Source organism: Pseudonaja textilis, chromosome 1 (assembly GCF_049901715.1).
Source record: "Pseudonaja textilis isolate UNSWEBS1 chromosome 1, rPseTex1.2, whole genome shotgun sequence".
NCBI classification, from domain to species: domain Eukaryota; kingdom Metazoa; phylum Chordata; class Lepidosauria; order Squamata; family Elapidae; genus Pseudonaja; species Pseudonaja textilis.
The window spans coordinates 27,735,257-27,761,351 of record NC_141990.1 but is presented as its reverse complement, the minus strand read 5'-3'; the positions used below and the strand labels follow the sequence as shown (position 1 = coordinate 27,761,351).

General features: G+C 38.9%; 1 protein-coding gene across 1 annotated transcript; it reads left to right on the top strand.

The window, feature by feature from the left end:
- Positions 1–7,951: 7,951 nt before the first annotated feature.
- On the top strand, positions 7,952–25,544 carry RP1L1 (RP1 like 1). The gene is made up of 4 exons (XM_087929979.1): positions 7,952–8,263; positions 14,090–14,747; positions 17,322–17,487; positions 18,660–25,544. Exons 2-4 carry the CDS (start codon positions 14,112–14,114, stop codon positions 24,659–24,661), a joined length of 6,804 nt encoding a protein of 2,267 aa, XP_087786105.1. The 5' UTR covers positions 7,952–8,263; positions 14,090–14,111; the 3' UTR covers positions 24,662–25,544.
- Positions 25,545–26,095: the final 551 nt, after the last annotated feature.

Genomic DNA, 26,095 nt, shown 5'->3' with positions numbered 1-26,095 from the left:
AGAGAATAGATGGAGATGGGGCCAATCAGAAGTGGTATTTACTGGTTCTCTGAACTACTCAACATTTCCACTACTGGTTCTCCAGAACTGGTCAGAACCTGCTGAATACCACATCTGGCTGGTTGTCATCTTTAAAGCCCTTCATGATTTGGAGCTAGGTTTCTTCCAGCACTATCTCTCCTCGGTTGTATTTACCTGTCCTGTCAGATCCAAGAGGAAAGGAATACTCTGGGTCCTGCCCATTAAAGAGTAACATCTGGTGGGATCCAGAGGAGACCCATTTCTACTGAGGCATTCACACTCCGGAATATCATTCTCCTAGAGTTTAGACTTGCCCCAATCCTGCTGTATTTCTGCAAAGCCTTGAAGACATGTATTTATCTTTTTTACTCCAAATGTAGGGCCCTGGGCATGTAATTCCAATCACAGCACTGGAAAATCTTTTGTGGCAACTTTGTAATTCTAATGGATGGCAGGAAAAGGGCATCTGTGAGGGAGAATCAGCAAACAGGAGAGGCTGCTTAACTTTTCCTTAGCTATGCATTTCCTTTCCTATTATTTTACTCCTTCCCCATCTTAAGGAAGATTGAGCAGAGGAGGCAAAATATGATGACCTGAGGAAGGAGGAAAAGCAGGCAGAGGAAAGGTTATATAAGGTCACATGTGATATATGACATCACCACACTAACGACATAATTTATGTGAAGGTATTATGACATATGGCATCATTGTGCCTTATATCCCACACTTATGTTCTTATCCATGCTTTCTTTGCCAATTCTTATGGTCTTTCAAGAATCACAAATTATGAATTAACACTTTAAAAAGTAAAGTGTTCATCCTAACTGTGAAATTCAAGGCATCCTTATAACATCTCTTGGCTTATCCCTTATCTCCAATAATGAGGTACAATGCTGACCTAACAGGCAGAGGTTAACAAATTTTCAAATTATAGTACCTTACACTGTATATTATTATATGCGTCTAAAGTTAATTATACACATAAGGATATCTTTATTTTTCTTACATAACTATTTTTTCTAGAACCAGAGCTGGTTATCCTTTGGCATCAACACATCATCAGCATTATTTTACCATCCCCACAACCACTACTGCTACTTTCCTATGTCAACTTCAACAGGCATCTTCTTCTGGCCCTAGGAACTGCAGCTTTTCTTGTTAAGCAGACAGGTCTAAAGTCTCTTGGCTAAGCAGGTTTTCAGATTAAGCAAGCTGATTTTCCTCAGGAAGGAGAAACTGGGAACTTGAGCAATGCTGAAGCAACTACAAATGATATGAACAGCAGCATTTCCTAGCTTATACTTCATGAGCAAATCCAAAGCCCTGAAGCCAGAATTTCCTCATGATAATCATCCAGATCCTACTCTATTGTATATGATGGGTTGCAGCAAACAGACTTTAATACTTGATGTGACTGCAAAATGCTGATTTCCACCAGGGATAACACTGCCTTCTTTCTTATTTTTATTTGCTTTCTGAATTATTTAATTTATTCAATTGTCAGAGTTTTACTATTTTTTAAAATATACAGCAGTGACCAAACATAGGTGGCTGGCCATAATTTTATTCTACTTTATAAGATTTTATTCAATAAATTATGGTACTTACGCTAAATAAGCTATACTGTATGTCTATCCATATCCTTGCCCGTAATAAGTTTCTTCATACAAATTCCATCAAGCAATATTTCCAACTCAGGATTTATTTATACTTATTTACTTCATCATGTTTACATGGTGATACAGAATCCTTGACAGCACAGGTATGGGAAAGAATTTTTTGGATTGTATTTCACTTTTGATGTGGCTCAGGTTGCAAAAGATAGAACCCCCTGTAATACTTGCAAAAGAGGGACATTGTCTGAATTCCCCTTTCCATTTGCCTACTCATTTCTATGGAAAGACATCACTTGAAAATGCTGCAACTCTATATTTTCATTCAAAAGTGCTTCTCCTGATTATGAGTTATGTCCAGAACAGTGTGTGTGTGTGTGTGTGTGTGTGTGTGTGTGTGTGTGTGTGTATTTCCTCCATAGATTACTTTTCACTGTCAAAGTCAACAATTTGAGTAACTGAGGTTAAGTGAACCATGGGTTAATATATTCCGCAATTGCACTTAATGTCATTCAAGGGAGCAAAATGCTGAAGCTGAAAATCCAATCAGCAGTACTGGCTGCCTCTTGCTATTCCTGGAATCTAAATATCTCTGATTATGAAAGACTTATCCTTTCCCTCCTGCCACGTATATCTCCTTCATTCCTCCTCGTATAGCCGTACAAGTAAAATACCAGCAGGAGCCAAGGAAACCTTAGACACAAGGGAAAGTATCACTTAAGGAACCCCGCACCAATTAAATTTAAAAGGTTTCTACACCATTTTTGCACTAAATATTGATGGTAATAATACCTATAAATATGATTTTAAAATGCAATCTTAATTAAAGAATCTGCAAATAAGATCAACTGCAAGAAAGAGAGGGAGAGAGATAAAACCACAAAACTCAAGAAATGCACAAAGACACACATTTGTGTTAAGTAAATTTCTCTAAGAAGAAATTTTAAGAGTGAGTATCTGGCCTGAAAAAGTTGTCCCCTTTCTAGCCAGATAATTTGCTAGACAGTTAAGAACCTGGGTTGTTGTTTTTACGCTGTGCAGTTTAATATTTGGAAAAGGCATTACACACAAAAAAAATAAATGGTAGGACTATCTTCTGGAGGGCAGGGGACTTAACTATAATCCCTGGTATCTGAGCATTTCACATATATGATCAGTAAGTCTTGCAACACCTTGTAAAATAGGTCATATTTTTGCTCCGAAGTGGACCTATGCCTTAAAATGACATACCCAAAGCCATCAAATCATGTAACTGCTAAGCAGCAAGAGGGGTTTAGAGATTCATTACTGCATTCATTCTTGCAGTTATATTCTTGGCTTGCTGTATTCAGATGACTGAAAGATAATGAAGATGACACAAACTTATCTTTTATTGGTGAAGGGCCAGGAATAGAATCAGTGACTGAAATTTTAGCTAAACAGAAAAAGGATCCTAATCAATAGTTAAAGTATTCAGCAGCAAAAACTAGTATTTCTGGTTTGTTAATGTTACCTTATTTATTCATCTATTTGTTTGCCTCAATTCTTTTGTTGTTAGTTGCGAAGTCATGTCTGAACCATCGCGATCCCATGGACAATGTTCCTCCAGGCCTTCCTGTCCTCTGTCATCTTCTGGAGTCCATTTAAGTTCACACCAACTGCTTCAGTGACTCCATCCAGTCACTTCATTCTCTGTCATCCCCTTCTTCTTTTGCTCTCAATCGTTCCCAGCATTAGGCTCTTCTCCAGTGAGTCCTCCCTTCTCATTAGGTGGCCAAAGTATTTAAGTTTCATCTTCAGGATCTGGCCTTCTAAAGAACACTCAGGGTTGATCTCCTCTAGGACTGACCAGTTTGATCGCCTTGCAGTCCAAGGGGCTTGCAGGAATCTTCTCCAGCACAATAGTTCAAAGGCCTCAATTCTTTGGCACTCAGCCTTTCTTATGGTCCAACTTTCACAGCCATACATTGCAACTGGAAAAACCATAGCCTTGACTTTTGTTGGCAGGGTGATGTCTCCGCTTTTAGTAAGCTGTCTAGATTTGCCATAGCTTTCCTCCCCAGAACCAAGCATCTTTTAATTTCTTGACTGCAGTCCCCATCACAATTCAGAGACTTCTGCTGGCTTATGTAAGGGTAGCACCAAATAAAAATCAATATAATTATAAAGGAAAAAACCCTCACAATCCCATCCAAATAAAACTACAAATGTAAGAGAATATAGCTTAACAAAAAGAAAAGGAGAAGGCTGTGCAGAACAGCTCAATATTTAGACACTTTTAAAATATTAACAAGGAAGGGGCTAGCCTGATGTCAACCAGGAGGCTACCTGACAGCATCAGTGCTGCCGTAGAAATGTAAATCTTCCTCACTTCAGCCCTCCTAGACCTCCCAAATATATGGGATCAGTAGCAGTGCCTCTCTGCTCAGTTGAATTAATTGGGTCAGTACTGGTAATACTAGGAATTTCTGTACATCTCGAAGTACCAAACCATCAAGGACTTTTAGATTAAAACTAGAAGCTTAAATTGTACTCCAAAGCCAATGCGGGATCTCCAAAACTAGTCTTAACAATTAGTACAAAGACAATACACTGGCTATTGTATTTTAGATTTACCATAGTTTTTAGGTAGTTTTTTAAGAATAGAAAGTGTTACAATAGACAAGAAGGTGGCAATAGCAGCATGAATTAATATGGCCAGGTCGTCTTGTTCCACAGGTAGAATTACCACTAATGCCTCAACCAATCATGTCACCATCCCAAACCAGGGCCTGAGCTCTAAAGGATCTACAGGCTTCCTATGGATAGATCTGCCACAAGCTTCTGTATCTTCCTAACAAATGGAAGATTGCAAGCTAGTCAATGGTGGTATGATGATCATTGATCTGGAACTTGGCAATAATATTCTGAAATGAAGAATCTGAATTAAGTAACTCAGGAAGTGAGGAATTGGATTAGATGATTTCCAAGCTCCTTCCAACTGCGTAGCTGAACCATGCAAGAGAAAGAAAATTCAGGAAGGCATGGCCAAAGTGAAACATGACTACTTTTTCATACCTTTCTGCGAGTTCCTTGAAATGTTATTTTAACTTTTGAATAATATTTCAAAGTGGAACATTCTATCAGGGATTTCAGAACCATTTACAGAAATTACGGGCTGCCGGTTTGAGTTCCTTTGGCGACAGACAGAAATCCGCGATCGTGCACGGTTTTGGTCTGGGCTCGCTGCTGGAGCACCCTGAGCCGGCTGGTTTCAGGGCTAAGCCACCCCGTAGAGGTGGTGAAGAGGGGGGAGACTTCCAGCAGGGTTGAGGAGAGCCACATCTCTCCTCCTCAGTTGGCCATTACTCCCTTTCCCAAAGGTGGTTGCAGCAGTGGTCAGAAATGGCCACCTCAAAGAAGAATTCGACCGGAAAAGAATGTGCAGGAGAAAGATAAGAAGTGAAAGTTTTGGCTGACCAGGTTAAATTGCAAAAGCAACAACTAAGGTACCCTGGAATTTAAACTTACAAAAAAATAATATCACTCCCAAAGAAGAGTCAGAAGCAGCGAAGGAAAGTGAAAAGGGAAAGGTTTGTTTTTTTCTTCTTCTCTCCCTTTCCCTATACTGACAACTAAGAGACTTAAATAAGAAATTGGAAAAATCCGCTTTGACATCAACAGGCAATTAAGCTGAAAATAAAACAAAATGTCAAAGGGATAATAAAGATTTCTGGACACTATTTTTTTTTTCATAAGCAGGAAAGGAGAGAAAAAGAATAAAAGGGCAGGATCTGGAAAGAGGGAGGAGACTGCCTGGAATTAAAAAGAACCTACAGTAAAACTTCAGCAAGACTTCTAAAAGATACATTTTAATGAAACTTTGTAACTAAACAGTAGAACCCCAGGAAGAGAAAGTGGAAAAAAAAGAGCAAAAAGAAACAGCTTGCGTGTAATTGGATTATTTGGTGATCTTTGGGTTCTTGGTTATTGCATTTGAATGACTAAAATTAATCAGGTGGTTGTTTAAAAATTTATACAATGGCACTACTTCTGGATAAATTGAAAATGGAACTTAAAAAGTACAAAGAAGATGCATAAGAAGGGAGAGGTTCTTTTGGCTTCATTTTTCAATTCTTAGAAATGGAGATTTGGAACTATGAGAAACAACAAGAAACGTCTGCAAAACAAGAAGACTGGGACAAAGAAGAAGCCATCTTTAATGAACAAGTAATTCTATGTGGGGAAGAAAAAGGAAAGGGGAGAAAGAGAATGGAGAATTTAAGACTTAAAAAAACAACCAAAGAAAAGAAAAATAATTCGAAAAATAAGTATAATACTGGAAAGCAACAGAAGAGGGGAATACAGAAGAGAGAAATAGAGGTAGAGAGACAAGGAGGTAAAAGGGGGAGAGAGAAGAAGAGAGGGAAGAAGGAAAGGAAAAGAAGTTACAAAGGACCGGAACAAGATATAGAGAAACAGGGCCTATTTAGAGATAATGGGTGAAAATTTAACTGAAAAAGGGATTCTGTAAAGGTACATAAGATTGTGTTGTTATATTAGTAATAGAAATAACTTTAGAAAATTGGAAACAATGTATGATTAAAATGAGGGATAAAATAGTTAGTGTAATTTTGTGAAATGTTTGTTAATAAAATAAGTGAAATAAAATAAATGAGAAAATTGAATTAGGAAGGGATGGGAACATTTTATTTAGTTAATGTTTTATAAAATATAAGTGAAGGGTGGGAATTAATTATGGAAAGCTTATAATTGTTCCAATAGAAGTATGATATTTAATTGAAAAGTAATGTTAAAGAAGTTAAGATTTTAATGAATATTAATATTAATGATAGAATTGAATTGGAATGGAATGTGTTGTTTTAATTACATATATTTATAATTTTTTCTTTTTTTAAGAATATAGTGTGTATTTTAAGAATGTACCAAGCAGAATCCAAATGGAAGTTACATATTATATTGAGTGTTATAACTTTAGGGTATATATTGAAGCCTAAATAAGAGTTAAATAGATAAACTTAAAAGATATAAAGGCATCATACTCCAATCAGTAACTACAGGAGAAACTTTGTTTAATGAGAAAAGATAATAGATAATTGAAACAGGGCAGACAAAAAATATAAATATAATGATTTGAATTGAGACGAGATATTTAAAGTAAAATTGAGAAAATTAAAAGAGGGGAGAAGCTATGCAGAAAATGTAAAACAGTAATAAGATATGGAACAGAACATAAAAATGAGCATGAAATTGAATTTGTGTCTGTACGAAGAAATGTAACCCGGGATTACGCTACTTTCAAAAAAGATGTTTTATTTGTATTTTTTTTGTGAAAACTCAAATAAAATTTACAAAAAAAAAAAAGAAATTACAAATGCAAAATAGGAAAAGCTGCAAATAACAGCCGTTGTAGAAGAGTACATTTATGGTTGCATCCCTCTTGTCCCCTAGCCATAGGACAGAGCATGTCTTGACAACATCTTTTTTTCCATCATTTCACAAAGTGGTCTTCATTTTGTCCTTGGTCCACGAGACTGGAAGCCTTAATCTTCCTTAGCTGTCCTGGAGTTAAAGTAGTATTTTTATCCCTGTTCTCACAACATCCAAGGGCAGCCTTAATGTGTCTAAAATCTATTAGACTTTTCACTCCTTATCTTGAAGGGTAGTGTAGAGAGTGAGGAAGATGAAAGGAATGGAAATATGTAGGGACCATTAGAAGTAGCTGTGGCATTTTTAAAGCCTAGAACTATGGCATAATATTCAGAAATGACTCATCACACACCTCTCCAATTCACTGGAGTGTAACAACAAGAGGAGATACAACAGTGAGGTTTTCAAGATTCTATTATTATAGGCAATATCAATTTAAAAAAATCCTTTAGCTTTCCTGTACAGTTGATTTCCTGCTCCAATCTATCTAGTGGGACTGACAGCTGCTGAGAATATAGGCAGGAGAAAGATCAGCACTGGAAATAGCAGCGTTCATACTGGGGTAGTTTTCTGATGACTCAAGGACGGTTGGATAGAATTTTAACACGCCCCAAAGATTGCAGTCCTATAATCTTGTTTCTAGGAGTAATTGCAGTGTGTGATTTACCTATGAGGCTTATCTCTTCCTTATTAAGGAAGGGAGTTAAAACAGTTTAGATCATGGCCTGCTTTTGTAGGACCATAACAGAGCGTTCTTCTGAAGCTGCTAGGGCTCAATCTTTAGCAATAAGGACCTTCCCATCCTCAGTTGTGCCTCATTGGTCTGTGCAGATGGCATTTGTCATCTAAGTAGCTTTTCTGCCATCATAATCCTATTTGGATTAGCCATTAAATAAGAACAACAGTGTACCACTTTCTTTTCATATTGCAAGAAAAAGAGGTCTCCTTTTACACAGTTTGATGCCATGGAAGTCAAGTTTCCAAAGGGGAGAAGTTGACTAATTTCAAAGTCTTCAAATGATTACCTTTTATCAGGGTCAACTGCATGGGTGGACTGCAACTGAGTGATCATACAGAAATTACTGCTATCTTTTGAGTTGGAATACCATCTTCTCTGAGAGGTTTCTATATTTCCTATATAGTTGCCCAGAAGAGGAAAGAGGCCCTGCTTGGAGCTGGGGAGTAGAACAGCGTGATGTCTTTAGTCTGTCTTCACTCTGGTAAGTCTTACTTTACACTGGAAGTCAACTGAAGCTGATTAAACAAAAGCAATTTGTCATTTTTGTTGCAAGCCAATTTGTGGGTTGCTTTCCCCAAAGAACCTGGATTTAGATCCTGATCTATTGATATTGATGGGATTAGGGTTCTAACGATTAGGTCATTGACTAGAAAAGCCCTATTAAATTTAAAATGTAAGATAAGTATGCAAGGGCTTAAAGCTTAGACTGGTTTGGATCTTACCTGGCACGTAATTGAGTTATTGGTTAATCTTCCAATGGAAAAGAAAAGAAACATTATCTATTGGGATATGCAGGATCCTGAGAAACTCATTATTCATTTTGCCGAAGCTCATGGTTGTATCAAATACTTTGAAAACACCTTCCAAATAAATCCTCTTGCTATGTCATCCCCAAATTTGTAATCCCCAAATAAGTAAACTATATTGTAATTTGATTGACTTTAGTGTCAGCATTTGGGTTTTTAAGACACATGGACTAAGGTCAAAACTTGTGAGTGAGCAAACAACAATGTGCAAGTGGAATAAATCCTGGGAATCTCACAAGAAGATCAAATATATTGAAATATTAAATATGAGCGCTGATTGTTGAATATGTTTTGGTGTGTGTTGATTTTTAGCTGCTTCCTGTGCTAAGATAATCATTTATTAGTTTTCCCACTTGCTGAATAGCACATTACAGCTCAATTGTAGGAAGGATGTTTTGAGATTCCTGATATTTCAAAATGTATCCACTACATTCATATAGAAACTATTAATGTGGCAATATTAGTATTCTGTACTTTCTATTGGCTAGAATATTACTCATGTTGGTGCATATGAAATTAAAATACCTACAAAGAGTTTTACCAATATCCTAGTTCAATTCACCATGTGGTTAGTCATTTTATACTTTGTGTTGGTCAGGCTATATCTGGAATAAGGTTCCAAATTCTAAGTATCGCATACAAAAAAGACACAGGCAAAGGAGAATACATTCAGCAAAGTAACCCAATTCCTAAGAGGTGTAGGAACTCCTATAAGAATGGTTAAAATAATTGTATATTTTTGAAAAAATATGTTTGGGATTGTCATCTTTATTTTTTGTGTTGGGTGTTTAGCATACATACAACATGAATTTCTTGTGTTGGATATTTCAAATGCAGTTATACGCATTATATTATGTTTTTTCGAGACAAGACATTTTGTACGGAATGCAGAAGAACAGAAAGAAATAATAATGGCTAAGAAACTGAAGACAGAAAAAGAAACTTAGATAAAATTAGTTTTTAACCATACTATCCTGGTTATAAAATCATCCTGATTTCCATCACATCTATCCACCACTTCTTACAGTACACTTTAAACTTCTCACCTCTCTTTTTAAAAAGATTCTATCCAAACATATCTTTTTTTCCCTCTCGACCCATTTATTTTTCTTTTACATATTTGCCTTTGTGATTCGATCCTCTTTCACTTTCTCTGTAACCACACTGTTAGAATACACTTCCTTCTCTCTGTTTACTCTCTTTTGTACTAATCCTGCAAGTCACATATTCAGGCACTTCCAGAGCAGTTTAACTAGTTGCACAGAGGATAATTGGTGATTTCTGCTGCCTAATTGTGCTCAAGCACTCTTGGTCCCTGAGATGAATAGCTTGTCCTGTCCTGTGCACTGAAAAGAAAGAGTTTATTGAGGGCCAGATTTTCAAAAGTGTTACCAAAGGCCAGCTGATTTTATTTATGTCACAGGGCAGTGGCTAAATGTTTTCCATGAACAGATCTTTTCATTCTATTTTAGTACTGTGCTTAATCTCTCTGGAAAGCATTTGCAGCATTGGAGTCTTCAGTTCTTCCAAAGAAGATTCTTAGAGTAATTGAGGAATTGATGAGCAGAATGTAATATTCTGAATAAATCCACAAAGAGATGTGAAGGGAATGCAAATAAATGCAACACTAGTCTGCCAGAAGAATGGAAAGAAGCTACATCAGATCTCTTTCTCCCCAAGAACAAAAGTCAAGGAAACAGTTGGTCTATTAATGGGAAAAAATGGCAAGAAGGTGACCAGCAGCAGGTAGAAACAGAACCGCTTCTCATTTTTTGCACTTATCTTTACACAAAAGAAAAAAAAACCTGTCTAACCTATCACAAAGAAATGCTATAAAATTAGGAATGCAAGTCAGAAAAAGCAAGAAAATGGTAAGAGAACACGTATCCACTCTACACGACTTCAAATCACCAGGATTACACCCCAAGGTTCTGAAGGCAGAGGTTCCTTCTCAGACTCACTGAATCATGTTTTTCAAAGATCCTGGAGCACCAGGGAACCACCAAAGGACTGGAAAAGGGCTGACGTAGTTCCCGTCTTTAAAGAGTGGGGGAATGGATCCAGAAAGCTACAGACCTATCACCCTGACATCAAAATTGGAAAGATTCTGGAAGAAGAAATATGGGAGATGCCCTGACAATCCTCTTGATTGAATTTATTAACAATTTGTTAAAAATATAATTTGAAGGTGGTGCATCTCATACAGTCCCATATCTGTAAATAATAGATCTACGTTTCCTATTTGTTCTGATATGGATACAGGCCATCTTCCCTTAGCTGAGGAAAAAATTTTTTTTAAAAAAAGCTAGACATAACATCTTTTCCCCTGCTTTGCTACAAGACAGGTTTGTTAAAATTCCATTCACTGTGTTCACCTCCCCATGTGGCTTTAATGAGATGGAAACAATCATCCATGAATTGTCACACGGTAAATTTTACAGCACCTTTTGGACCAGTCTTATTTTACTAGTTTGCAAACATGCTGGAAATCAGACAAGCACTTTCTGAAGTTCCTTCAGAAAATCTGAAACCTGTCATCACTTTCTCAGTAATTACATGGTATGTTGCCAGAATGGAAATAAGACAAAAGCCAATATAGGAATAATTTCACTTGACTTTATTTGACTCTATGGAACTTTGAGTTCCATCGAGCTATAGGTTATAGTTAAACTGTTAAAATGTGATATTTTTAGTTATAGGAAGTATCTTGTATTGGTTTTAGTTTTATAGAACTCTAGTTTTATAGATTATAATTTTGATGCTAAAATATTATATAGTTGCATATTACTCTGTTCCTAGAGTATATTACGGGGTGCTCCCTTCTGCTTGAGATGTACTTTGTATTTTCTCCTTGTTCATCTGTTTATTTTTTGCTGGTCATTGACCAAAAAAAGATTGCTGTATATTATATGGGCCATCTTGTGGGAGGGGAGGATCAGATGATATTGTCCTCAGCCTGCCTTTAGCCTCCTGAGAAGGTGACTTCCTTCTGAGTTTTCTTACTCCACAGCAGAAGTGTTTTTCCCCCTTTAAGTCTCCTGCTGTACTTCACTCCATTTTACACAAATGTCTCTGTTCTGGTTCACTGTTGTGGGATTTGGGACAAACTTCCTCAGTCCTTGCTCTCTGTTCTCTCAACAGTCATTTCATGCTGAGCTGCTTGCCATGAAAGGCTGGACCTTTAATTGTGGAGTTGCAGGGGTGTTAGCTTGTTGTTATGTTTTTTATAAGAACAGCAGAAAAACAAGGAATTGCTGGCAAATCCTTTGTTTTTGTTTGTCTTGAACAGCTTTAGCACAGGAAGGGTAAAGAGCTGGTCTTTTCTCCTTTCTTCATTTTTTTCTTCTTTCTTTGACAAGAATTGTGACAGTTTTTTTCTTTTTGTCCAAGTGACAAGGAGAATCTCCCAACAGAGATGGTGTTAACTGTAGTCTGCTATTATGGTGACCAAAGTTGAGGAAGGTAGCAAAATTTGGAAAGGAAATTCGCAAGTTGATTTCATTTCCAGGCAGTTTATACACAAGAGTCAAGCAGCTGAAGATTGTACTGAAGTTCTGAGTCAGCTTTAACAAGTTTAGATCTAAACCAACAGCAGATTTATAATATATCTAGAATGTTTGAAACCAAAATAAACTGTCCCCAGGAGATATGGAATACAGCTATAGACTCATAGGGTTGAAAGGTTTTCCTGAAATGTGCCACAGAAAGTGGGACATCTGTTATACAAATTGAAGCAACCCATTTGTTTTATTGGGGTACAAGAGCATGTACCTGAACATTTCCATGTGTGTCTGAGATGGGAAGAATATATATCTTTATGTTTTAAAAGCTGAGCATTCGATTTGAACTCCCAAATACTGGTTTCCTACCAGTTGACCTAAAAGGCTAGACACTTTTTGGATTCCTCAACAAAGATCTTTCTGGTCAAAGGTTTGGGAATCAATGTTAATAAATAAGAAGGAAAGGGATGGTTTTGCAAATGGTACTAAATGAAATTATGGACAGTCTTAGTCATCTAGGTCATGGTTGTCTTAAGGGTGATTTTTCAAAAGGCAGTTGGACTATGTTTTTTCTTTGAGCTGTTTAACATCTCAGTTCTGGCCTGATGATGCAGCTTCTTGGATAAGAAGAAAAATGTCTTCTTCTTCCTCAAAGAAAAAACATAGTCCAGTTGCCCATTGAACGTAATTAGTTTTGTTCAAACTTTAGCTTATATTGCTCACTATAAAACTGATTCCAGGTCTTTATATTTCTTGGCCCATTTTACTTCTATTTTGTGTCAGTGTGTCAAAAAATGGACTATATCCTCAAAATCCTGCATGATACCACTTCCGTATCACAATTTCAACCAGTGTTAAAACAGCTAAGATTAGAAGAAGTCACTTCCAGAAGAAGAATATCACTACTTCCCTGTCTACAAAACCTATCTCAATGGATGGCACCACATTTTTTACATAACTGAGAAGCTGTGGCCCACAAGTGCTATCTAGCGCGAAAGGCCTCTTGGTCTGAATAAAGCACATGTTTTGCACTTAGAACATTCCTTGCTCCTAATTCCAGCATGTTCAAGCAGAAAAAGCAAATCCTAATTCTGGGATCAAAGTTTTTGAAGTATTTTGGAGCACTGAATGTATAACATAGAAGCATAGGGTTGGAAAGGACCTAAGAGGTCTTCAAATCCAACCCTTGCTCAAGGCAGGAGACTTCATCACAGAAAAATGGTTGTCCAGTTTCTTTTTAAAAACCTCCAGTGAGGTTTTCACAACCCCATTGTCCTTCCTGTCCTTTGCTTTAGGAAATCTGGACTGTGATCCTAAAAAATGCATGAGGAAGGATAACATTTTGTCTTTCTTAAACTATTAAATCACAATTCAATTCCACAAGTGATGTATTTATGTTGTTCCTCAAAAATTCTGCCTTGTTCTTCTTCAATATTGCACCTAATTATTTTTGACATACTTTTTAAGATTTGGACAATTGGAACATAGGTACAAAGAAATATGTTTCTATAAATGATCTAGGTCAACCAAACCCAATATCTTGGGCAAAATATGAAGTGTCTTTCTGTGTGTCTGTATCTGTGTCTGTGTGAGTGTGTGTGCATCTACTTGCATGCAGGCATATAGATAAACAATTTTAAAGCCTCAGAAATCAGATTTGGATCCTAGAAATTATGTATGCAAACAAGAAACTTTAAGGAAGGTAAATTTGGCATAAATGGAGGCAAAGCTAGAACAAGAGAGTGTCCAAGTAATTGTGGAAAAATGCACTCTCAAGATTGTGGAACAATTGTCAGGTGGGCATTGCACAAAGTATTCCATTAATTCTCCTTTTTAATTCTACTGATAAATCAGTGGTAGGGTGGGATATAAAATATATGGACTAATCAGATGAAAATCTAGCTGGGTTATTTGTTTGCTGGACTTCTGGTTATTGAGATATATGTACAGTATTTCATGTGTAAGTAATTATAATTATACTCCCTTTTTGTTGCATTGCAGTTACCTCTAAACCTTCTGTAGGATGAACCTTCCACCTGTCAATTGTCAGTTCACCAGTTCTTATAGCATTGAGCAACCACTTCTTCCAACAGTTCGTACAAATGCTTTCACCCAGGTGCCTCCAGCGAAGAAAATAACATTCTACAAAAGTGGGGACCCACAGTTTGCAGGAATCAAGATGGCCATCAACCAACGCAGTTTCAAAAGTTTCAATGCTCTCATGGATGACCTCTCCCACAGGATCCCCTTGCCTTTTGGGGTGCGGACCATCACAACCCCACAGGGAATACACTTCATCAGCACACTCGATCAGCTGGAGGATGGAGGATACTATCTTTGTTCAGATAAGAAATATGTCACACCTCTCAATGCTGGTGTTGCCAACCGGAAATTGGGTTCCCAAAAGGTTAGGCAGCCAGCCAGTGTTCTCAAGAGAGTAGTTCAAGATATCAAACAAGAAGATTACTCAATGGCTTTTACCCAACAGAGTCCAAGGATACCCAAGAAAATCACTCTGATCAAAAATGGAGATATTACAACACAGTTGCCAATTATCCTGAACCATCGAAATGCACAAAGCTTCAAAATTCTCTTGGATGAAATTTCCGAAATTATGCAGTTCACAGTAAGGAAGCTCTACACAATAGATGGGAAAAGGGTGAGTCTCAGGTCTTGATGCTGGCATAACACTAAATGTGACTGCAAAATTCTTGTGTAAATATAATTGCCATGCATTGTGATCACACAGAAATAAGTCTAATCTGAATTTATAATTTTTTGTATATTTATATATATATATTTACACAAGAAATCAGCTTTTCTACTTAGCTAAAGGTAATCCTTGATCTAAAGATAGGTATCAGGATGCTTATCTTAGAAAGTCCTGGCTAATAGGTATACGTAACTGCAAATACTTTAAAACCATAAATAAAATAAGGAGGCAAAACAGCCCATCAAAATAATTGAGGACCAAGCTGTCAACTGTAAGTCAAAAAAGATAAACTGGAGAGAAGAGAAAATTAAAAGTGAGTCTCGCTGAAATCTTAGTAAGGAAAGGAGAAAACAATATGCCAACATTTATTAGCATAGCATCCTTGACCACAAAGTTTTGATTAGCAACTCAGTAAGGAAGCACAAACTAAGCACTTTTTACCAACACAGCTGGATGATGCATTAAACATCTACAGATAGTCCTCAAATTATGACTGTAATGGACCTTCCCATTATGGTTGCATATTGTGATAACCATTGAGTGAAATAGCTTTGTTTACTGACCCCCAAACCCTGCTCTGCCTGAAGTGATCATTAAATGGAGCATAGAGTGCCTCAAGTGTGAGAGAGGACCTTGGAGGCCTAATGCAGGTACAGGCCCACCTATCCCAGGCCTCCTGAGGTCTCACCATCCCCAAGATATCCTGTGCTCCATGTTCTGACCCTTGGGATCCCTACAGGCCTTAGGCCTCCTCCCCACAGGTCCTAGCAGGCCTTGGGCCTCCTCCCCATTGCCCTATCACCCTTTCGAAGATCTCTGGAGGTCCACATTTCACATTGCGAAAAGTGGGCAAAGTGTGATATACTGCATACAATCACAAATGCAGCCACCATTTTACCATGGCCATAAGGAATTGTGATTACTTGGAAAATGGCAACTACTTCCAGGTTTGTGCCACATGGCCCACCAACAAATTGGTCCATTCTTCTTCCTTAATACAGTGCTGCAAAAAGCTCCAGCATGATTTACTATGTTTCCCTAACCTAAACTCTGGAGCTCCAGAGATCTTAGGAGGAAAGAGTGGGGCATAGTGAGATGAAAAGCAGGCCCAAGATCTGTCAGGACCTGGCTGAGGGAAAATGTGGGAGAGATAGGCACAGATGCACTGCAGCATCCCTATGGTTAGTTATAAAGGGAAAAGACCATGGGGATGTTGCAGCAGCCATAACTTTGGGACTGGGTTGTAAGTAGTTTTGGATGGTTCTCCGTAAATTTGAACAATGACTAAGCCACCAATTGTAAGCTGAGGACTACCTGTAAGTGTGGTATACTTCTACATCAGGGGCTCAAGGCCTGTGAGCCAATCCATGGGAGGTGGGGGTCCTTAGATCTAGCCCATGGAGCTGCCCTGAAAACAGCAAAGGACCAGCCCATGGTGCCTTTGCCAATGAAACTGATCTCAGGAGGGGCACTTATGGCCCTCCCAGGCTCTGTTTTTGTCTGGGACATCCTCCTGTAGCCCTCTACCATTGAAAATGGAGCTTGGGAGGGCCGCATGCACCCCTAAGCTCCATTTTCACTGGCAAAGGGCTGCAGGAGGCTGTCCCGGCTGAAATTGGCCATACCCACCCTGGTCCAGCCACCCTGGCCATGCCCACCCAGTGCCCCAAGATCAAACACAACTCTGATGTGGCCCTCAATGTAATTAAGTTTGACATCTGTGCTCTACACTCTCTCCTATACATTAATACTTTACTTTTTTGTCAGTCCTTCTGTTCCATTCACCCCATAACTCAATCACAGTGAGACACCCAATGAGAAGGCAAAGGAGAGCTGTCGGACATGCTAGTATATAAGACATAAGTCTTAATAGAGACAAATAACACAATTTCTACTCCTGCGAATATGTTTTCTTGCAATCAGTTGTGTTTTCTTGATTAATCTGATTTATTATATTAAATATAACCTAAAAGGGTCATTTCTGTCTATTACCTTGTTTTGGCTGGTAATCTTACAGTGTCTGCTATTAAGTCACTTGCCCAGAGGCTGCTAATTACTGATGGGACATTTGCTCTATCTTTTCTTACAATGTTTGATCTTTAAAGTTGATGTAGACTGGACAGCTCTTCAAATAGGAGAGTATAGGAACATGCTGCTTTTGAGCATCATATGCCAGTTTTCTTTGTGCTCCTCAGTTCCCTGTGTATTGTGCCACCAAATATTGTGGTTTTCTGCTGTTTTGAGACAGAGAAACCTAAGAAACAAAACAAAATCTCCATTCCATCCATATGCATGAAGCAGCTCTGTCTACTGTGCATCATTACCACCCTTTCTACAGTCTTCAGTTTGACAGAAACGTAGACTGGAAGACATGCACATAAACATGCTGTCCTAACAATGATGTGACCATTCTAGATTTGGACGGAGGTGAAAAGTCAACTTCAGCCAACGCTGGCACTTTCCGTGTATTGGTCCCTGCTTTCTCCCTATTGACTGCTATTGTGTTTGCCTCCTCTCCAGATTGACAGTATGCAGGGTCTGCTGCTTTGCCCAAATGTGCTCATCTGCGTTGGCCAAGAACCCTTCAAGCCACTCCTAATGCAAAATCCAAAGAAGTATTCTTCGGAGAAATTACCTGGTCTAGCTTCCCACTCCAACAGTAACCCCTTAGGCAAAAAGAATGAAAGTAAGAACAAGTGACTGGTGACTGCATTTGGGCTGGTGCTCTTTATTTCTAGATTTTGGGGATGGAATGGAAAGGAATGAAGCCTTCTTGAAAGTATCAGGTGGCTTATCAGATGAGCAGGGGGAAATGACCTTCTAGATTAGAGCAAGAGTTCCTGCTCTCCTGCAATCTAACTTCAGTGGTCTAATTCCCCCACCCCCTTTCTTTCTGTTTAATTAATTCAGTTGTTTTGAATCAAAAACGATTTGCCCCCCATCCATTAAAACCAGCATTTGTTTTCTTTCTTTTAAAAAAAAGACCATAATAACACTAGTAATAGGCATTCATAATGTTTACTGTTTAATTTCCTGAGTTTGGGGCAGAATAAAACAACAACAGTAGAAAGTATCACTAAAATTGCTTTAGACCAGGGGTGTCAAACTCAAGGCCCAGGGGCTGGATCTGGCCCGCCAGATATTTAGATCTGACCCACAGGGCTGCCCTGGAAACAGCAAAGGACCAGCGCACAGTGCCTCTGCCAGCGAAAATGGAGCTCGGGAGCCCGTTTTCACTGGCAGAGTGATCAAGCTACCACAGGCATATTCCCAACACAAGTGATGTCAAGCTGACCACGCCCACCCTGGCCATACCCACCCTGGCCCACTGAAGTCAAACACAACCCTGATGTGGCCCTCAATGAATCGAGTTTGAACCCCCTGCTTTACACAATAATCTGTTCACCTGGTCACTGCAATCCAAACATGAGTGATGATGGGGGGGAGACTTGAGTAGTTATCTGGTTTTAGCTTTTCCCTAATAATAACAACTCCATTTTATGAATAAGAGTACTGGTATTTTAAAAAGCTTTGGGTGATTTGGAATAAACACACTTCCTATTTTGGGAAGTGGGGGGATGGTTGCATCTGCAATCTATTTTCCTTTCCTCTTGGCATAACTTGAAGCCCTGAGACACATCACCAGCAAAAGACAAGGGGCAGTCTTTAATCCCCTTGAAAATAGATTTGCGATAGATTTGCTTACAATTGTGGAGATTCTAAAAGCTGAACCAGATTCTTTGTGATTAAAGCAAATGCTACAATTTATTATTATTAGTTCAAGATACTAAGCCTGCATTTTTCTCATTTGTCCCTTTGTTTCTTCATTATCTTTTCCCCCACTGCTGCAAACTTCAGTGAATTTTGGACTGAAAGCCAAAAAAAGTGTAATTCACCCAAGATCATCTTTGAGCAATCGATCCATGAGGTTTTCACTATCATCTGAAAAATCTTACAGGAATGGTCCAGCAACATCACCAGAAAATGGAGTCTCCTCTTCAAACAATTGTGCTAAAGGAGAGGGTTTGGTCCCTTCCTTAGTCAATGATGACATAGAAAAGAAAGTATACATGAATAAAGATGGCAGCCTAGCAGTTGAAATGAAAGTCTGCTTTCATCTGCTCTCTGATGAGACTCTTCAATGGTCCACACAAATCAAGAAGTCCAGCTTGATGAATCAAACACTCTGTGAAGAATCAGATGTCATGGAAGATAATCAAAGTGAGCCAAGAGAGAAAATTAACCAAGAAACTAGTTTTGAAATGGAAGACTCATTATATCCTTGTGATGCTGACTCTTACATTTCAAATCTTGATGAATCTGAAAATGAGGTGACTTATTGCCATTGTTCCAGTAAGCCACACAGCAATTATGATATTTGGAAGAACCCCATGCATGCTTCTCAAAAAGAAGAGCCAGGAATAACAAACACTTGGTACACACACTCTTCTTGCTCAAGCACTTCATCACACCAGAGAATTGTCCATAAAAAGACAGCTTCCATTGAGAGTATCCATGCTTCATCAAATGAAAGAAAACATTCTGAACACATCATACAAGAGACTTCAGATTCCTCAGAGACTCTAGGGAATAAAAAGGAGAAGGATAGAATTAAAAATTGCTGCTGTAGACATAACTATATGCAAACAAGCAAAAGCCAAAAAGAGCTATCAGAGAAAATGGATGGTGTAGCTAGCTTGTCCAGTTCAGAAAATGAACATGGTTCCATAGTGAAGAAAGAAAGAAATGAAAGTAGAAGTAGAGCTAAGAGTAACAAATCAAAATATAAATATTCTATAGAAAGCCAGATAAAAGTGTTAGAGGAAACAAGTAATGTGGTAAGGACAATTTCATCCTGTAGCATTAAGGAAAGAGAAGAAGTTATTGGCTGTTCTTCTCCAAGTAGTGCCTGTAGCAAATCCAATAAATGTAGTACATTTGGAACAAGAGACAAGGTAGAAAAGATTTCAGATAATGACCACATACTATCATATAATAACGTATCATCATTTTCAAGTGATGATTGCCCCCCTAAAATTGCCACACAAGTAGAGGTTGAAAAGGAAGATGGGGATAATAATGAAATAAATTCTGTTTCAAAAAAGACAGTGTCCAATAGTCTTATCAAGGATGAAGTCAATAGATGTAGCAAAAGGTCCAAGACCAGAGTCTTCCAGTCCAAAGTTTGTAATGAAGAAGATAGGAGTGATAGCAGTGAGATGGATATCCATAGTGCTGCTTTATCTGCCTCCAGAATCTTCAGTAGAAGTAAATGCAACCATTATGACTCAAAAGGAGACTCCAAAGTATCTAGTGGGTCAAGTAGAGGATCCACTATCAAGAGAAAGAGAACCAAAGGACCTTTACATGTAGAGGATGGAAGCAGCAGAACAACATATTCTTCAGAAAACTCAAATGAAGTAGGGAAAAGAGACAAAGGGAGTCAATTATCTCATAATTCTTCTCATTCAAATGTGTCATCTTTAAGTGAAGCAGCTGCCAACAGTGAGGAACATTCCAGCAGGATATCTAAATGCTACAGTAAGTCCTCCATAAGTAGTCATAAAAGGACCCAGAGAGAAGATACTGAGGTATCATCCTCTGTTTCCAATGTTTTAGAATCTGATGAGAAAAATGGGGCCAATACTGCCAAAAATAGTACTCAAGAAAACATTTTCAGGCAAGGAAGTAGCTCAGAATCTATGTGCTCCAAATGTGGCCACATAGCAGAATCCAGAAACAATGATCTTCAGGGTGCTAGTTCAAAAAACTTGTTACATTCTGGTGCTAAGAGCACTTGTTCAGAGATACAAGCCTCAGAGAATAATGATGTTAGCTCGCAATCAAGCATAGCACAATCTTCCAAACAAAGGCAAAAAAAGAAAAGCAATGCTAGCCTGAAATATTGTAGCGAGGTTTCAGAAAAAGTGTCTACAGCCCAGTTCAATTTCCACTCCCCTGTCCCGCCCAGTGGGAGACCCAGCAGCAAGAACAGTCGGTCTCTGCTGATGAACATCAACAGTGCCCCTGTGAGCAGTGAATTGGAGCCAACTGCAGATGAACTGGAAAAAGAAATGGCTGGTTCACCGTTGCTTGAAATGGACACAGCAAATGAGGCAGAGGAAAAAGAAGGCTCCAGGCATGAGAAAAAGCAAATAGAGGAAGAGACAGTGGCCCAAACAGAAGCGGCTTCAGAAACCTGTGACCAAATTATTCCATCTTCACTTCCCAATGCCTCTCCAGAAGAAGTTGTGCACGAGTGGCTGAGAAAGATTCCTTCAGAATCTCTGCTGATGACAAGTGAGATGGAGAAAGATGAGGAGACAATTGAATTACATCTTGAAATTCCCAACTGTTCAGACATCCAGGATTCATTGCAAGAGGAGTGTAGTGAGAAGGAAGAAGCAGGAGAAGATTGTGAACAGCTTTCAGAAAAGGACTGTCCCCAGGATGAGAAGGCTCCTGAAATTATATCAGAAGAAGCTGAAACTAACCAAGGAGAATACCAGTATTCCGATATCCTCAGCCAAAACAATCACAAAAAAGACTTGCCCAACACCATTCAAATCTCTGTGCAGATTATGAAAGTGCTGCTGGCTTCCAAACACGAAACAAAATTGGAACGTTCATATAGTTTGCCTGAAGTCTCTCCTACATTAGGAAAAAACCTCAGCAACTCAGCCAATATTTTGATACAATGCCTTGCTACCCTACAGCTCCTTGATGAAGAATTGGATCCATCCAATAAACAACATAAATGCCTGAATTGGTTCAGATACAAAGAACTCTTAAACATTTTCCAGGCAATGTGGTTTGGAAACAAACTTGAAAATGGGGACGCAAATTTAGGGCTGCAAGGAAAAGGCCAGATAAAAATATCCTCGAGTTTCAAAGACCCAAATTCAAAAGATGGTGACTTTACACCAATGACCTCTTCAGGGATTGATCTAAGTAGTGGTGATGGAGGTTCAGGAGAAGAAATTGGTGTGGGTGGCCATGATTGTGCCTTGTTAAAAGAGAAAAGAAATAAAGTCAGATTCCCTGAAGAAGGAAAGCCAGAGCGGGAAGATGGTAATGAGGAAGAGCCAGAGGAACATTCTCAGCTTTCTCAGTGTTCAAAACTGGAAAGTGAAAGTGAAGCAGAACTTGCTGGAGTTCAGGAGGTAATAGAAGCAAAGGAAGACCAGGATCACAAGAACAATATTGAATTGGAGAAAAATAGTACACTGGATGATCAAAATGTGGATGATGCAGAGAATGTCTCTAATGAAGATGATATCCTAGTGGAGGCTCACACAGACACCGTGGCCAAAGAAGTAGAAGAAAATCCCAGTGAAGAGGCAGGCAACAATGAGACAGAACCTGACTCAAGTGTCAGGGAGGCTATTGATGAGAAAGAGGCCAAGATCCATTCAGAAAACCAGTCTGTGACTAAAGATGATACAGAATCTAGTAATGTATCTCATCAAAGCACAGTAAAAGTTTCTCCAATGATCCAACAAAGATCCGGCAGCCAGGACCCAGTTTGGGTGCTAAAACTTCTGAAGAAGATCGAGAAGGAATTCATGACACATTATGTCAGTGCCATGAATGAGTTTAAAGTGAAATGGAACCTGACAAACAGTGAAGAGTTGGATTTGATGATTGCAGAATTGAAAGAAGAAGTGAGCAGAAGGATACAAAAGAGTGTGGAGGAAGAACTAAATAAAATCAAAAGCAGAACAGGCAAGAAGATTCCAAAACCTCCCAAAAATGAATTAAGGCAAGAATCTACTCCAGAACTAGAAAACCGGAGGCGCCGTTTGACAAGTATGTTATCACTCAATAATATCAGTGACCATAGCACAAATTCAAACAAGCAACTGGAGTTAGGGGACATTGACAAAGATGACTTCTTTTCTAATACAATTCAAGAAGATGAAAGATATGATGATCAGCCAAACAATGAAGAGTATTGCCCCTGCGATGTGTGCATGAGGAAAACAATGGTGGCCAAGACTGCACAACATACAGCTGAAATGTTGGCTAAGGCTCCAAACCCAGTTTTGAAGGCTTTTGATCTGCAAGAAATCCTGAGGATGAAGAACACCAGTGTTGCTCATAGGAAGACAGAATATGATATTAGTGAAGCAGAGCAGGAAGAAGAAGCCCAACAAGCAGCAAAGGAAACCATGGAAAGTGATGGGGAGGAGGAAGCAAAATGTGAGGAAGGGCAGGAGGAGATGCAGGAGAAAGGGCAGGCAGAGCAGGAGCAGGAAGAAGAGCAGCAGGAGCAGCAGGAAGTGGGACAGGAGGACCAGCAGGAGGAGGAGGAGGAGGAGCAGGAGCAGGAAGAAAAGCAGGAGGAGGGGCAGGAGGAGGAACAGGAAGAGGGGCAGGAGGATCAGGAGAAGGAGGGCCAGGCGGAGCAGGAAGAAGAGCAGCAGGAGCAGCAGGAGCAGCAGGAAAGGGGACAGGAGGGCCAGGAGGAGGAGCAGGAGGAGGGGCAGGAGGAGGACCAGGAAGAGGAGCAGGAGGAGGGTCAGGAGGAGGAGGAACAGGAAGAGGGGCAGGAGGAGGAGCAGGAAGAAAAGCAGGAGGAGGGTCAGGAGGAGGAGGAACAGGAAGATGGGCAGGAGGAACAAGAGCAAGAGGAGCAGCATGAGGAGCAGGAAGAGGAACAGGAAGAGGGGCAGGAGGAGCAGGAGGAGGAGGGGCAGGAGGAGCAGGAGGAAGAGCAGGAAGAAGAGAAGGAGGAGCAGGATAAGGGGCAGGAGGAGCAGGAGCAGGAAGAGGAGCAGCAGGAGCAGGAGGAGGAACAGGAGCAGGAGGAACAGCTGGAAGTGGAGCAGCAGGACTGTGTGAAAGGAGAAGGGGAAGAGAATGAAGGGGAGGAAAAACCCAACATAGAAGATGAAAAAGAGGAAGCTGCAAAACAAGATGAAGAAAAAAATGAGACAGAATCTGTAGGAAAAAAAGAAAAGGAAGAGGAGAAAGAAACAGAAGAGGACATAATATTAGGGGAGCTTAAGGAAGGAAAAGAGGATGAAGAATGGGAGAAGGAAGTGAAAGTAGAACAAGATGAAGAACAGGGAGAAACAGATGTAATATATGAAGAAAATAATCAGGAAATGGAAGCCAAAAGTGAAGGAGCCAAAGAAGTAAATGATGAAGAGGAAATGGATGGAGAACAAAAAGAAACCTCAAATGATGATCAAGAAGCTGAAGATGAGCCTAATGCGACAGATAATAGTGCAATAGAAGTGGATGAAAAAGAAAGTCAAGGAGTTGAACCTGAAGAAAATGATGGTGAATCTCAGGCCATTATTGAGGAAGAGATTCCTGATAGCAGTGAACAGAAATCTGAGAACAATGCCAGTTTGGAGGCAAAAAGTGAACCATGTTCAGAAACAGCAGAAGTTGAAGAAGAGGATGAAAACAAAGAGGGTGACGAAGCTGGAGAGAATGAAGCAGAAGGAGAAGATAGCAATGAATTTGTACAGAACCCAGGAGATGACAGAGAAACAGGAGAGAATGGGGCCCCTAAAACACCAGAGAAAGGATCTGAGGGGATTTTTTCACAGCAGTCTCAGGAAGGATCTGAATATAGAAGTGATTCAGAAGAGTCTAAGAAAAAGGAGACTATTAGCTATGTGGATGGTGATTGTGGAAGTGATGGGGAATCTAAATTGGTTATAGAGCGTAAGCCTGCAAAGATGTATCCTGACAGTAACGAAGAAGAGGAAGAAGACCAATCATCTCAGGCAAGCATTGTGATGGAAGAAGATCCCCCAGATGAAGACAATGAAGATAGTCATCAAGTCTCTAAAAAGAAGAAGCAGAATTCAAACGTTATTGATCAAGATGATCTGGACTTTTAAAATGAATTGACTTGAGCATATTTGACATATTTGGATTTTTCTCAACTATTAAATGAGACTTTAAGGGAAAACATCATCAGGTATATTCCAGTATGACTTCTGCATAAAACAAAATGTTTTCCTTCTCATTTGTTTGAGGCATGTAGAATAGAGTTTTCCTATAGCAAAATCTTTGTTTTATATCACTGCTATTTTTTGAGCAAACTTTCACACTTCTAGTCATGGGCATGATAACAACCTGCAGGTTTTCTCTTAAGTCTATTCCTGAAATCTAATGCCTTCCAATTCATATTTCAAGATTAATATCAATATACAGTGGATGATGTATCCCAAGTTATTATTTAAATATTAAAAGAAGAGATAACAGAATAGAGGAAAAGTAACCTCCCATAATCCCTTAGACTTTCTATCTAGGGGTAATGAGAGCTATGAGAGAAAGTGCCATTTTTTTCCCCTAATAAGTATAGATATATTTTCCCTTAATTAATTTACCAATACGTATCTGTTGGGTATGCTGAATGGTAAATGGCATTCATAAACCTAAACTTAATTAATCTGAAGTAAATGATCAGATAGGAGATGATGAAAAAGATGTCTCCTGAAGTCCTAATTCCACTGTTAATCAAAATTGATGGTGCTAATTGAGGTGGACAGATACTTCAGTTTGATACTGGTTGCCAGCCTTTAAAATCTGAAGGTAACAGCAGCCACTTGCAAAAAGTAAAGTTAACTAAGACTACAATTCCAAACACTATTTAGGGAGCAATCTCATTGGGTTCAGTAGATTTAATGAGTCTTCTGAATAACAATGCTCAGTATTATATTATTAATGTGGTAGCTTTCTTTACAATTACCTTTTTAAATAAAAATGCAAAGACAAATGCTTTTTGAGAGTTTTTTTGGTGTGTGTATGTGTTAAATAATGTGATTCATAGAGATGTTTTGTGAAGATTTCTGACAATCCAATTTATGAAATCTTTCGAGAAAAATGAATTCTCCAGTGACAAAAATGGTGAGCAACTTGGAATAATGCCCTGCAAGGAAAGAAAGAAAAAGTTGATTATGCTTAGCTCAGGTGAAAAAGAGGAAATCTGATAACAATAAATAGAAGAGAGTTAGACAGTGATTTCATGTGTGGTCTACTTGTTACTAAAGGGTTAAACCTAAGAATCTCCAATTATATAAGATTCTGCATGTAAAAATATTTATAAACCTGCAGCATAACTTTACTGTTAGTGGTATGTTAGTCACTTTCTATCAAGATATCTACATTAGATAAGAAAGAAATGGAACAATCTGTGTGATGATAATAAAGGGGTCTTCCAGAACAAGAAATCTAGATTGGTTCATAGATGATTCACAAGTTGCCTTTTTCTCCTTCCAACCCTTCTTCTATATCCCTATTAATAGGATTGTTTCTGAACACAGGTATAA